The sequence below is a fragment of the Molothrus ater genome, chromosome 3 (genome assembly GCF_012460135.2).
Source record: "Molothrus ater isolate BHLD 08-10-18 breed brown headed cowbird chromosome 3, BPBGC_Mater_1.1, whole genome shotgun sequence".
Lineage (NCBI taxonomy): Eukaryota > Metazoa > Chordata > Aves > Passeriformes > Icteridae > Molothrus > Molothrus ater.
Window position 1 is genome coordinate 99,521,339 of NC_050480.2, and position 13,748 is coordinate 99,535,086.

At 39.7% G+C, this 13,748-nt stretch overlaps 1 protein-coding gene across 9 annotated transcripts in view; it reads left to right on the top strand.

The window, feature by feature from the left end:
- KHDRBS2 (KH RNA binding domain containing, signal transduction associated 2) overlaps nucleotides 1-13,748 on the top strand; it is a 339,493-nt gene that overhangs the window by 147,810 nt on the left and 177,935 nt on the right. For all 9 annotated transcript variants that reach the window (XR_008508260.1, XR_004979862.2, XR_004979866.2 and 6 more), the window contains exon 4: nucleotides 9,127-9,273. Coding sequence is in view for 1 of the 9 variants with exons in the window: in XM_036379472.1 (XP_036235365.1) it covers nucleotides 9,127-9,273 (147 nt within the window). In the remaining 8 variants the exon portion in view is untranslated. The remainder of the gene's footprint in view (nucleotides 1-9,126; nucleotides 9,274-13,748) is intronic.

A 13,748-nucleotide genomic window follows, 5' to 3' on the forward strand; every position in this document is an offset into this window, starting at 1 on the left:
TTTGTGCAGAGACTCATCCTCAGCAGTAGCTGTAGCCATCACAGTTTACACCATGGCAGGGCCCAGGCAATTCTTTGTACCCTGAGATGGGCATGTGTATAATCTAGCATTGCTGGTACTGAGAAGTGTATTGAAAGGAGAAGGCCTCATCCAGCTATATATTTATGTTTAAAATTACACACAGTAGCTGAAAAAAAAAATCTCTGTATCCCAAAAATGCTTTTAGAACTGGTTATCAGAGGCAATTAGTTCCTTATGTTGTCTTTCCACTAACACTGGAATCCCTGTGTCCCAGTAAATGTGGTGCTGCCATCACTTGTTGCAGGCTTTGTGCTAAAACCACAGCACAGGGCTGGGACCTGCCAGCCTGGACTGCTCATGGCCTGTCCCCAGCTCCCTTTGAGCTTGCTGACTTCTAGCAGCCTTTGTCTAATGGCTGAGTGATTTTTACCTTCACTGCTTTACTTTTTGCCTAGGTCTGTACTGTATCTGTAATTAATGGTAGCAATAAGAAATCATTATTCTGTGTGGAGGGTGCTGCTATGGCCCTAGAATAAAAGTGCTGGACAGGGAAGTACAGGGTTGGGATGGAAGTGGAGGCATAGAAAGCAAAGGCAGGGGATGATAAGGAAGGCTCCAGGACTGTAAGCAGGGACTAGCCATCAAGGTCAGCTGCAGGTCATTAAAGGGACACAACATTGGGATCTGGGTAAAATCACAACACAAGTAACAAAGAGAGCAAAAAAAAAACCATACACAGCAGGTATAAAACTTACCATATCTAATGAAGTTGGATGGGAAATAGAGTTGCTAAACAATGGAGAAAGAACAATGTATATAGCATGTTTGCCATCCTAAAAATAACCCCCTGTGCTTCCTGGAGAGAGGAGGAAGAAATTACTGCTGTCAGTTTTATGTGTCTGTAGTGGATTGTCTTTGTGTGCATGCCAGACACCTACCAAAGCCTTTCTATTGCTCCCCTCCACAACTGCAGAGGGAAGGGAAAATATAACAAAGGATTCATGGGTTGAGGTAAACACAGAGAGAGATCTGACTAAATACTGTGAAGGGCAAAACAGGCTAGAATTAGAGATATTAATTGTTACTAAAAAAATCAGAGCAGGATAATGAGAAGCAAATAAGACCTTAAAACTACCTTTCTCCCCACTTCTCCCTTCTTCCCAGCTCTACCTCCTCTCCCCCAGTGGTGTGGGGAGACAGGGAATGGGCATTACAGTCTGCTCAGTTCACCATGGGTTATTTCTGCCACTGGGCAGGAAGAGTCCTTCCTCTTATCCAGTGTGGGGTCCCTCCTACAGGAGACAGTCCTCCATGAGTTTTTCCAACATCAGTCAATCCTACAGTTCTCTGCATGATGCTGCAATGTGGGTCACTGTTCCATGGGATGCTGTCCTTCAAGGACAGGCTGCTCCACCATGGGTACCCCACAGAGAAACAAGTCCTGCAAGGAAACCTGCTCCAGCATGGGCTCCTCTCTCCACAGGTCCCTGCCAGGAGCCTGCTCCAGCACAGGCCTCCCATGGGGTCACAGCCTCATCTCAAACATGCACCTGCTCTGGTGTGGATCTCTCCAAGGGCTGCAGGTGGATCCCTGCATCCCCATGTCCTCCATGGGCTGCAGGGGAATCTCAGCTCTGGCACCTGGAGCATCTCCTACCCCTCCTTCTGCACTCACCTTGGTGTCTGCAGAGCTGTTCCTTTCACATATTCTCACTCCACTCTCTCTGACCAAAATTGCATCTGAGACATAACTTTTTCTCTCTACTCCTTAAATATGTTACTGCAGGGATGTTAGCACCATTTCTGATTGGCCCAACCTTGGCCAGCAGCACATCCATCTTGGAGCCATCTAGCATTGGCTCTGCCAGACACTGAGGAAGCTTCTGGCAGCTTCTTACAGAAGCCAGCCCTGTACCCCCCACTGCTCCCAAAACTTGGCCATGCAAACCCAATGCAGTATCTTGCATCAAAGAACTCAGGATACTGCAACTCACGTCAGTGTTGTCCTCTCCACGCTGAAGCCATCAACCTTAGGATCCCCAGGACAGTGGAAGGGTGAGCGTAAAACCAGGGAAAGAGTCCGACACTAAAAAGTTAGCTTATGTGTCATTTTTGCCTGCATGGAATTTGAGCTGCAATCATTAGTATGAAACTAAACTTCTAATAAATCTTGGATTAAAGGAGAAAAAAAAAAAGAAAATACTTCTTTTAAGATATGTTTTTGCCCATAGTAAAAGTGTAACATCTTGTTTGGAGTTCAAGCAAACTACATTGTAACTTGGTTGCAACAAACTGCTAATTAGCCTTTCATAAATAAAAGCATGACATTTCATTGCAGTGATCTCTAGTTGTGATCATAAGTTTTAAGATAAACAAAATCCTATGAAGCATCTTTAGGTATGGTAATTGTGCATTTCTTGAGGATCTTTGATTTCCCACATAAGCTTTGCTATCTTGCAATTCATTGATTGTATTCAATAAACATATTTGGCTTGGTTAATTCAAGGAGTATAGAATATTAATCCCGAGGTTTCCGGGAGTGTCCTGCCTGGCTTCGTCTAGCCCTCGCTGCTGGACCAAAGGCGGCAGCTGTGGCGTTTTCACCACAGAGATACCTTTGGCCGGCTGGACACTCAGAACAAGTCTAGGCAAAGTAGGAACTCAGTTTACCTCTGGTGGAAAAGGTTCAGGCGACAGTGAAGAGAAAAGAAGCGGGTTCTGTCATAGAGTCTTAATCCAGAGTTTTATTTCAGCACGGGAGACCTCTGAACGTGGTAACAGCTCCCAATAGAACCGGCCGCATGGTCTCATGTCCTTTTAAACCCCAGGGACAGGGGGAGGGGAAGGGACAGGTGAGGGCCAACCAGGTGTGAGGAGGGGAAGGCTCAAGGGAGATAGACGCTAGGACAGGCCAATGAGCCCGGACCAGAGGAGCTTCTGCCAACCACACGACGCCCTGCTGGAATGTTAAGATTGATGGACAGCCCTTAGGCAGGAGGGCAAAAGGGGGGAGGGGGAAAGGTTGGCACACCTGAGGGGGTTGGGATAGGTGAAACAGGAAATCACACTGCAACAAAGGAGCAATTTTCTAGTGCTCAGGTGGTTCTTATCTATGGTGTTTTAGCTTCTGCTTAGATTTGTACAACTGTAGCAACATTTACAGGTCTGTGAACTCTTAGTTTTCTGGCAGGGAATTTAAGCATAGATCACTAATTGTTGGTCACAGTGGTCACTGTCTGATGCCTCAGTTTTGGCAGCTACCACTTCAGTGTGTTAATCTTTTTCCTACATTTTTTTTTTCTCCAAATAATTTCTATTTTTTCTTCATTTAACCTTCATGTCAGTGTTAGGGTTCTTTCAATAGTGGTTGTGTTATCATCACATTCTTCTGCTGATTAGTCTTTTTTTTTCCTTTTCGCCTCTCTAAACAAAAAGATGATCTAGGTATGGTTTAGTGTCTCCTAGCCACTGAGATTTTGTTGCATTTCATTTTGAAAAGCATCAGGAAATAAAGCACTGAAGGACCTCTTTGCCAAGACACTACTTTATGTACACAATTCTCTGCTCCAATTCACCAAAGTAACAACGAAAATTTTAATGATGAATCAAGTATAGAAAAATAATTGTTGTCGACTGTATCTCCAGTTATTTCCTCTTGTAGGTGATGTTCTTTCTAGTGCTTGCATTTCTTGATAGGGTCTCTGGGGCTGACTGCAGGTGTTGTACACCCACTGTCTTTGCACTGCTATGTGAGCTCTCTCCATGTACTCACCACTTCCATCTTCTTTATTCTTCTTCCTGGAAGTGAGAATAACTGGTTTAAAAATAAGAGTCAAGGAATAGCTTAGGTCTTTTAGCTTCATTCTGTACTCTACTGGATCTTCCAATGTCTCCTCCATTATCAAATTGTTTCTCTTTTCTTTTTTTTTTCTTTCTTTGTTTCTCTACTGATGGGACCTTGGACTTGAAGGTTTTTTTAACTCCAAACCCAGTACCCCAAATAAATGAGCTCACTGTTACTTATAATACAGTCAGTGTGGTAGACAACATTTTGATTTTTTTCATTTATGTTCAGATTAAAAATTAATAGGTTTGCATTTGTCAAACTGCATGCCCATTAATTTTATTCTGTAGCATTGCCCACTGATCTTATGAATAATGCCTGTGTAGCAGCAGCCCTGTGATTATCATCTTTGTCTCTGCACTATGCTTTTCTTTGTAAATTCTTGCAAGATATGAAATCCATTGCAATTCTCAGATTGTTCCTCAAGCACCCATTGTTTCTTTTTGTAGCTATATTTGTTTCATTATAGGAAGTTCCTTGTATTCTATTGATTAAATTTATCTCTGAGAGCTACAGAGTTCCTACTGCAAGTTTCTTTTCTATTATTCTTTTATATCCTTTATTTCAGTGTTATGAGGACATTTTTGATTCACCAGTCTGGACTGTGTAATTGTTTTCTGTGCAAACTCCATTTCTTTCAACTTTTTTCTAGTCTTTTTATTCAAGCATTTTGGCCATACTTCCAGACAGAAAGCAGTTGTCTGTCAACACACATCCTTTTAAAACGTTAAGACTCCTCTCACATCCAGAGATAATTCATCATTTTTCCTGGCCTTTATGTTCCTATCACTCACATACTTCACTTTTGCAGAGGTTGGTACTCCTAATATTTCTGCTATAGAGTTTTATAACTCATTTTCCCTGCTTTAGTCAACTGGAAATTATAAAACACAGTAGGTGTTTCAAAACACCTGTTATCCTTAGGAGGGAGTGGGTTATAGAGCCATGCATCATGTTGAGGGTGGATGGACTTCAGCACTGTGTGACAGACACTCTGAGAGTGAGAGGAAGAAGGGAGAATGAAGGGAATGAAGGAAGCTGGATGTATTGTGTGAGGGGAGGTGGGTTCTGTCACTTGTGAGAAATGAAGGGAATTGACATGCAGAATGGAGTGGAAGAGGATCAGGATGAGGGGCAGTTGTTTCTGGAGGGTGATACATGTTTTCTCTGCTGTGCTCAACCCACACTGAAGTAAATCATTGTCACTGTGAACTAAGAACCATACTATGAACCTGAGAGTCAGTACTAAGAGTGATTGCCATCACTAACCCAGAAACCAAGGAATCTATTATTTTCCTTTTATAAAGCAGAACTGATCAAGTCCCAGGTTTGTTGTTTTTCTGCCCTAAGATCCAGTGCCTGAGATTTAACTGCATTTTGATTCAGTGAATCCATCAGGCTTTCGATGCTCATCACCTTCCACTGTGATTCATTTCATGTCTACATGAGTAAGCTTAAGCAGTTATCATTTCTGTGCTTGGGATGTGGGGGAACAACTCAGCTGCTGGGTGGACACTGGCAAAGGCTGTGCCAAGCTGAACAGGGTCTAGAAAACTGCTGGACATGATGCAGGGAATTGTAGAACGTAAAAAGCTGTGAGAGTCTGCCAAAAGTTACAGACAGCACCATGGGGAATACCTGAACCTCAGAGGTGATTAAGGCAGAGTTGTATGAGAAACAGCCAAAGTCCACAAGGAATTGCACTGGTGCATTAGGGGCCACTAGGGCCTTGGAAGGCCATTAGCACCCAGATAGCCTTGTTAAGAACACCATGAAAAATAGATTTATGATGATGTCACTTATTCTGCCTCCATGTGTCTGGTGCTGGAAAGTCTCATAATCCATTTCAGTCTTTACCAGCCCTACATGGGGTGTTATTCATTAGTGTTTTCGTTTGACTCAGAAGCATAGTTTAGAGGAGAGCCTCTTGATCATTCCAAATTCCCATTATTTAAAGTGAGCAGAGCTTACAGGGTTTTAACTGGATTCCTCTCCTATGAAACTAAATCAAGGCTGGGCTCCAGAAAGGCTCTCTGACTTCTAATGGGAACTCAGTTATTGCAACCAGAGTACAACTGGCAGGAGGCAAAACCCACTGCTGTGCTACAAGGGGCAGTGCCGCCATCCTAAACAGAAGCAGTGTGGATACTGGGTCCATGGTACTGATCATTTTGCTGTGCAGTTGGGATGTGCTACTTGCTAATGAAGATCTACAAGTGTTGTCTCATCTCCCTGTGCTCCTGGGAGGGCCTGTTCATCTGTAGTGCCCTTGGAAAGCTGTTTTAGCTGCCAGTAGGTATCACCTGCCATACCAGCGAGTGCCTCCCCAGCAGTGGGAGCCATGTCTGTTGTTGCTTGTTAGATGCCTGGTACCCCACATAGGGTTAAGTGTAAGGCTACATTCAGTCCCCAAATACTCAGCCATATTCACTGGCTTTGGGAAGGAGAGCTTGGTGCAATGCTCACATGGTCTGTGAGTTCCCACTCATCCATAGTCTTCCTTAATCAAGTTTCTTTGTCTCTCTACATACACTTGCAATAAAAGGAGCATTATTGTGACATTTTACCCTATGATGGGAAGAGATACTGTGTGAAAATTCAGTCTTTAACCCCATGTGTTCCACAAGAGGAAGCCTCATTAAGTTTCCTCACAAAGAAATATGTAATATCTCAGAACCTCAGCCTGTGGTTTCCAACAGCTTTAGAAATAAGCTCCAAGTAGTGACAGAAAGCATGTGCTGAACTGAAGAGGCAGGTTATAAAATGATGTGTTGTAAGAAAACCTGAGTTTGTTCAGGAACTGAAAGAGAAGCATAATTACCATTGTTACCACTGAAGAGGCATATTCCAGGTATGCATTATAAAATCATCTTGCTGATGTCTTAGCTGTACAGAATCCTCATCAAAACAATGAGCCAAATATTATTATTTTACTTTTTCTACATCTGAAAAAAAGGGTCCAATTTCTAAATTCTAAGTTTCTTGGTAGTCTTTTCCTGAAAGATAACTTTTGGGGCTTTCTGGAATTTGTTGGTTTTGTGTTGGTTTTTTGTTGTTTTGTTGGTTTTTTTTTCCCCCCTCAGAATCTTAAAAAAGCAATAAGGAAGAAACTTCCAGCAATCACTAGGGTGCACCTTTATAACTATTAAAACTTAATTCTACTGAAGACTCCATACCAGATTTTTCTAGACATAATCAAATGTGTGATTTTTTTTTTCCAGAAAACTGGAAGCATCTCTTGATAGATTTTTATATTATGCGATGGTTCTTATGGAAATTTCAATGACATTTCAGTGATAAACTAAAATGCCAAAGATAATTTAACTGTAAAAATAAAATTACTGAGACAATTATAGCTTATCATAATTTTTCTACTTTCAGTTGCAAATAAATATGTCAATTTTAAGACTAAAAATAAAATAATAGTTCACATTTATTGAGCTATGATTTTAATAATCTCCAAATGTTGACTTAGCATGGAACCAGATTTAGGGCTCTGGAGCTGCAGGATGTAGCCTTTGTGTATTCTCTGGAAAATCAAAAAGTCCTTGAGGCTGGATCTTCTAACATAGACAAAAAGACCTGAATACTTATTGTTAGGAACATAGCATTTTGCAAATGGTTTTGGTAGCAAGCAGTGGTGTAAATTAGTCAATGCTAAAATAAGTGAAGTTAATGCAGAATTAAATAAGCTTAATCAATAAGAATTGTAATCTGTTGTTACAGTTTTTATATCTTAACTACATGTTCATACTACTATTATTTATATCTTAACTACATATTCATACTATTATTTTAGTATATACTAAAAAGCTGTAACCTCTTCACCATTTTAAAGCAAATTAGTTTACTTCTTTTTCTGTGATAATGTTTTTTGTAGATACATATTTTCTTCTAAATTACATTTCTCAAAATATTTTTGAAGACTGAGAGTTCAGCTCATCATTTCTTTAGCATTACTTATGTCTATCTTGTGTAGTAATGGATTGGATTTTTCATTATGTTGTCATTGCCAGTGCCATTAACATGATCCCTATTCTATGTCTTTGATTTTTATGGAGCAGTAGCTACTACGAATCTATTTTGCAATTTACATTTGCTATCTCAAAACATTGTGTAAGAAAGTGGATTGACATTTCAGAACATTACTCTAACATGAAGTAGGATTATTAGGCTTATTTTATAGCTAGAAAATTGGGACCCAGAGATGGTTGAGCTATATCTAGGTGTGGTGATTCACCAGCTGAGCTGCTCACCACATTGCATAGGTCCCCTGAACTGGGACTGGGGCTGAAACTCATTCATCACTGAGTACTGAGAGCAGCTCAGGGGCTCTCGGCATTAAAAGCACGTGGATCTCTCAGAGCAGCTCCAGAGGAGGGCCATGAGGATGACCAGTGCTGGAGCCCTTCTGCTATGAAGAGAATTTGGGTTATTCAGCCTGGAGAAGAGAAGGCTCGGGTAAATTTATGGCACCTTACAAGTACAGAAAGAGGGCAAGAAAGCCGGAGAGGGACTTTGTGAAAAGGTACATAGTGAGGGGACAAGGGGTAGTGGCTTTAAACTGAGAGTAGGTTTTAAGTTAAACATTAGGAGAAGGTTCTTCACTGTGAGTATGGTGAGACACTGGAGCAGTTTGACCAAAGAAGTTGTGGATGCCCCATTCCTGGGAGTGTTTAAGGTCCTAAGCAACCTGATTTAGTGGAAGGTGTCTGTTCCTGGCAGGGCCACTGGAACTACATAGTCTTTAGTAATTCACACCCTTCACATCCAAACTATCCTGTGATTCTGTGTCTCAAATAAAAGTCCTAGGGCATATTTTTCTCTGGTTATACTGAAATGTACAGGCTGCAGACATTTGTAGAAGAACCTAAAGAGTTTACTAAACAACAGTGTTCCAAAGTGGTTAAATGCATCTTTATTTTATGGGTTTTTTTGTTGTTAAGAGCTAAGATTCAGACAGATAAATGCAGCTTTTCCATTATGGATTTAATATGTCACTTCTTCCTTCTGGTGTATTTAGCATTTTTTTCACTGTGCTGATTAAAATCTGATTTATATGATAATTATGCTGGTTTTATCATTCAAATGCTCAAAATTGATTTTTAAATCTTTAAGTGGCTTGAACTAGACTTTTATTTCTTAACGGATTTAAAAGTCTGCTTACGGTATGTCCTTCTGTCATGTTGTCTGTGAATGCTAAATCACTGCAAAATTAGTAGATTTCCAGTTTTTAAACTAAATCCACCCTTTCTTCATAGGAGGAAGAACTAAGGAAAAGTGGAGAAGCCAAATATGCACACTTGAGTGATGAACTCCACGTATTAATTGAAGTGTTTGCTCCACCTGGGGAGGCGTATTCTCGTATGAGTCATGCCTTGGAAGAAATAAAAAAATTCCTGGTTCCTGTAAGTCACTTATAACATTCTTCTTGACAGGTTATGGTTTTGTTGCATTGAGTTTGTTCCTTTTTTTAGACTAAGGAAAAAAAGCCTTCACTGCATTCTGTTTAACTTTTGTCTTTCATCCTTTTGTCCCAGGGAGATGCCAAACAGGCCATTAAGTGTCACAGTTGATGCCCTGATATTTTTTCTAGCTGTTTTATTATTTCCATTTATCAATGTTTTTTGCTTTCCTTTCTTCTTTTCTGGAGGAACTGGTAGATTACTTTTGTTTTTTGATTGCAGACATTTGTCATTTGTATGAGAGTGCACTTTCAGGATTTTTGAATATTTAAGTCTGTAAAAACATTTTGCTACGTGTAACAATTTACCTAAATATCTTGCTAATGAAGTTAATGAATTTCTTGTGCAGCAAACAGCATGAGCAAAACATTCCTAAGACATTTCTGTTCACCTTATGACTCAAACCACAGTTTGGCAATCTTCCGTCAGCTAGGAGAGTGCAGAAATGTACTCTAAAGCTGTGAACTTTTTCAATTTGATTTATACTAAATATATCACTTTCTGAAATATTTAACTTCATGTCTATTGATTTTCCTCAGATTCTCTGAAAATTATTTTTTCCACATTTATTAGTGCAGTCCATGCTATTTTCATACTTAAATTTGTCTTAGCATTGAAGCGTAAGCATACGAATTATTAAGTGAAGTAGTACTAGAATTACATGAGTTGTTTTCTGAGATCTGTCCTGAGAGTTCTTAGTGCTCTAAAAATGTTCAGAACTTACATCCCTTAAAAAGAATATGATGAAACCTTGTTTCTATCTTTGATTGAAAAAATGATGTGTATGTTCAGGTCTCTTGATAATAACGGAGGGATTCAAAGAGTGCCTTTTTTAATGAGTAATAGGAAGCCAAGATAAGAGATGTTCAGGTGAGGCATATGAATACTTGCATGGCAGAATTTCAACGCCTTTTTTGCTGTAGGCTTCTTGATGCAGGAAAAGGGGAATATCTTACAAGTAAAATATTGAAGTAGACTATTTAAATGTTAAATTTTTAAGAGCAAATACACTTTTTTTCAAGAACACTGAGTAGCTTAAGATTGTTAAAATAAATATCTGGGTATATCTTTTAAATAAAAACATTTGTTGGCATCAAGTGCCCAGAAATGAGCTACATTTTAAACAAGTTAAATCTGTCTTTCTGATTTTTCCTTCTGATTTCCTTATGCTTCCAGTTTGGGAACACTGGTAATAAAATACCATTTAGAATTCTTTGAAATAACTGTAAGGCAAGAAAACATTTTCTTTTTCATGATTTCTGAGTTTATGTTGAACATAAAACACAAGGGACAAATTAGGTCAATATTGTAATGCTGGCAGCATGTCATGGAATGACATTTTGGCTTCAAGCTAACGGTGAAGATCTGCCAAGCCATTACACTGGAAGAAAATTTATCATTAAGTAACATGTTCCTGAAAAGTTTGGCATGTTATAGCTTAAAATGATAACAGCGCCAATTACAAAATTTACCCATCTTTGTCATTTGGATAATGCTATTTCCAGTTGTTCATGACTTTCCAAAACTTCAGATTGTTTCTGTAAAAGGTTTCTGTTTAAAGTTACCTTCTTATGTCCCTTTCATTCTGGAAAAGAGATCCTGCATTCTAGCATGGTGCAATGAAAATGGCATCTGGATTTTTAACATCCGTCATGTGTTCTGTTCAGCCTGGGTGAATAAGGGAGACAGAACTGTGTGTTTTCATAGTATTAAAATCTGTTGTAATATTCAGCATCTGTACAAGCATATATTTTGGATGGCACTTTATTTATTTGGAAGGATTATATTTGTTTTCCAGCACAAGTGTAATAGCTGCACTGGAGGAAATATAAAACCAGGTTCTTTATTATGAAATTTTGAACATGGTTGACAGTGGCAGGAATAGACCCTGTCATAGAAGGCCACCAGATTTGTCAGGCATGATTTGCCCTGAGTGAAGCTGAGTTACTTGTCACCATTCACCTCCTCATTTCACATGTGTCTTTGCAAAACTTCCAGGAGGATTTCTTTCCATGATCTTTCTGACCTGAGATGAGGCTGAAAGAGCTGTAGTTTCCTGCATCTTCCTTATTTCTCTTTTTTAAGTGGGGGTTCCTTTTCCCCTTTTCCAGTCAGTGGGAGCTTCAGTGGACTGACATGACTTCTCACATAACGATGGGCAGTGGCTTTTAGCCACTTCCTCAGCCCATTCCCTCAGCATGAGCAGATGCATCTCGCCAGGTCCCATGGACTTGTGCACCTTCGTGTCCCTTAGATATTCTCCAGCCTGATCCTCTCCTATAGTGGGCAATTCTTCATTCCCCCAGTCCCCACATTTGCCTTCTGTGACCTTGGCAGTGTGGCTGGAGCACTTGTCTGTGAAGGCCAAGGCAAAGAAGCCATTGATGACCTCAGCCTTCTCCCTGTCCTGGGTAGCCAGGTCTCCAGTTTGCTCCAGAGAGGGCCCGCATTTTCCCTGGTCTTTCCTTTATCACTGATGTACTTTTCCTGTTGCCCTGGCCAATTTTAATTCTGTCAGGGCTTCTGTCAGCTTTCCTAACAAGATTCCTAGCTGCTTGGGAAATTTCTGTATTCCTTCCAGGCTACCTGTTCCTGCATCCACCCTCTGTTGGCTTCCTTTTTGAGTTTATCCAGGAGCTCCCTGTTCATCCATATAAGCCTCCTGTCATTTTTGCCTGACTTCCTCTTCATTGAGATGCTCATTCCTGAGCTTGGCAGAGGTGATCCTTGAACATTAACCAGTGTTTTTGTGCTCCTCTTCCCTCCAGTGAATCATAATCACTCCAAACAAGTAAAAATTGTACTTTATGACTTGTTTATTAGTTTTATCCCCTCTGCTTTGTTTCAGATTTACAAAGCAATTATTAACTGACTGGCTGCAACATGTTTCAAGGGTTTTTCACTCAGAAAGATTGCAGTAGATAGTTTCCTTTTTGTTCCCTATTTGCAGCATCTCTTGAGTTTGTTTTATGATGTTTTGTTGTTTATAAGACTTAATTTATTGCAGCAATGAATACTGGGATTGCATGACAAGGATAAAACAATAGAATAGAACAGTTTTATTTATACCAAATCAAGGATGCAATAAAGTATTCAAATGAGTTTTCATATTGCTTATGAATTTTCTGAAGATTACATGAAATATTGCCCTCAGAAATTACACTGATCATGTCAGTGAAATGGAATAATGTTTTTATACCTTCTTCAGAAGTTTTAATGAGACTGAATTTTAAGATAAATGCCCAGAAAACATAATAAGAGAAAAGTAGATAAATGTAGAGCAGTACTGAGAAAAAAAATTGAACATTTATTAACTGAAGCAAAGTTTTCATGAACAACTACTTTTGATTTAAATGTGATTACTTCTTTTTTGCCTTCAACCTCAATAACAGGTAGCCATATTTTTAGTAAGGAAGACTTTGCCTCCAAGCCAGAGTTAGAAACAACAGTCTGTCCCACAAGTTAACACATTCCATAGCTGCAGCTCGATCTCAGTTGGTGCTTTGGGCTCCTTCCAGCAGGTGTTTCAGTGCATGACTGAATCCCAGTGTCTGCAGCTCTTGGCAGCTGCCACGTTTCCAAAGCCAAGCTGCTTCCTTTGCTGTCTGCAGCTTCCATTTTGCAAATGAGTTGAGGTCTGTGTGGATGCTGCCAAGGACATTGCTAACTGGTTGATAAGATTTATTCTGTAAGTGACTGCTAGTTCTTTGGTAGGTTTTATGCAAAATTAAGTCTTTGTGGGGCGTCATATCCAATTACTAGCTAGATACTGTGCTCCATTTTGGGTTGATGTTTACTTAGTATGAAAATTTGCATATAAATGAAATATGATAAATCAAAATAGCCATGATTAAGTAGGTAGGATTAATCTCAGAGCCTTGAAAAACTGTCTGCTCCATTATTTTTCTGTCAACCTAGTAAAAATGAAATCCAGAATGTGTTTCCCAAGTCAAGGTTTTACATTAACAATCACATTTGGAACTGATGCTAACATATTGGAAATTATCCAGTATTAGCTATGTGGAAAATACAAACAGTAGGGATACCTGGGAGGAGGACATGTTTTTCAGATTCACCTTTGTGGCCAACAGATTTGATAAAATCCACTGACAGCAAAGTACTTCTGATCCTAAACTGCCAGGGACCTGGGTCTGTGTGAGGAACCTAAGGCTGATGTAAGATCTCAGTGCCTCAGAATGGGATGCAGGGTCAACAAACTAGAAGGGGAGACTGAGGAGCAGAGGGAGGGGAGGAGAGCCTAGAAGCTTTTCAAGCTTTAAAATCTGCTGATTTTTGAAGGTTCATGGCTGTTAAATTCAGTCAAGTTTTTTTGCTATTACTGACCAATGAAATTCTACATCACTCCTGTTATATAGAATTGTATAATTTTGATTTAAATCCAAACATACAAATATACT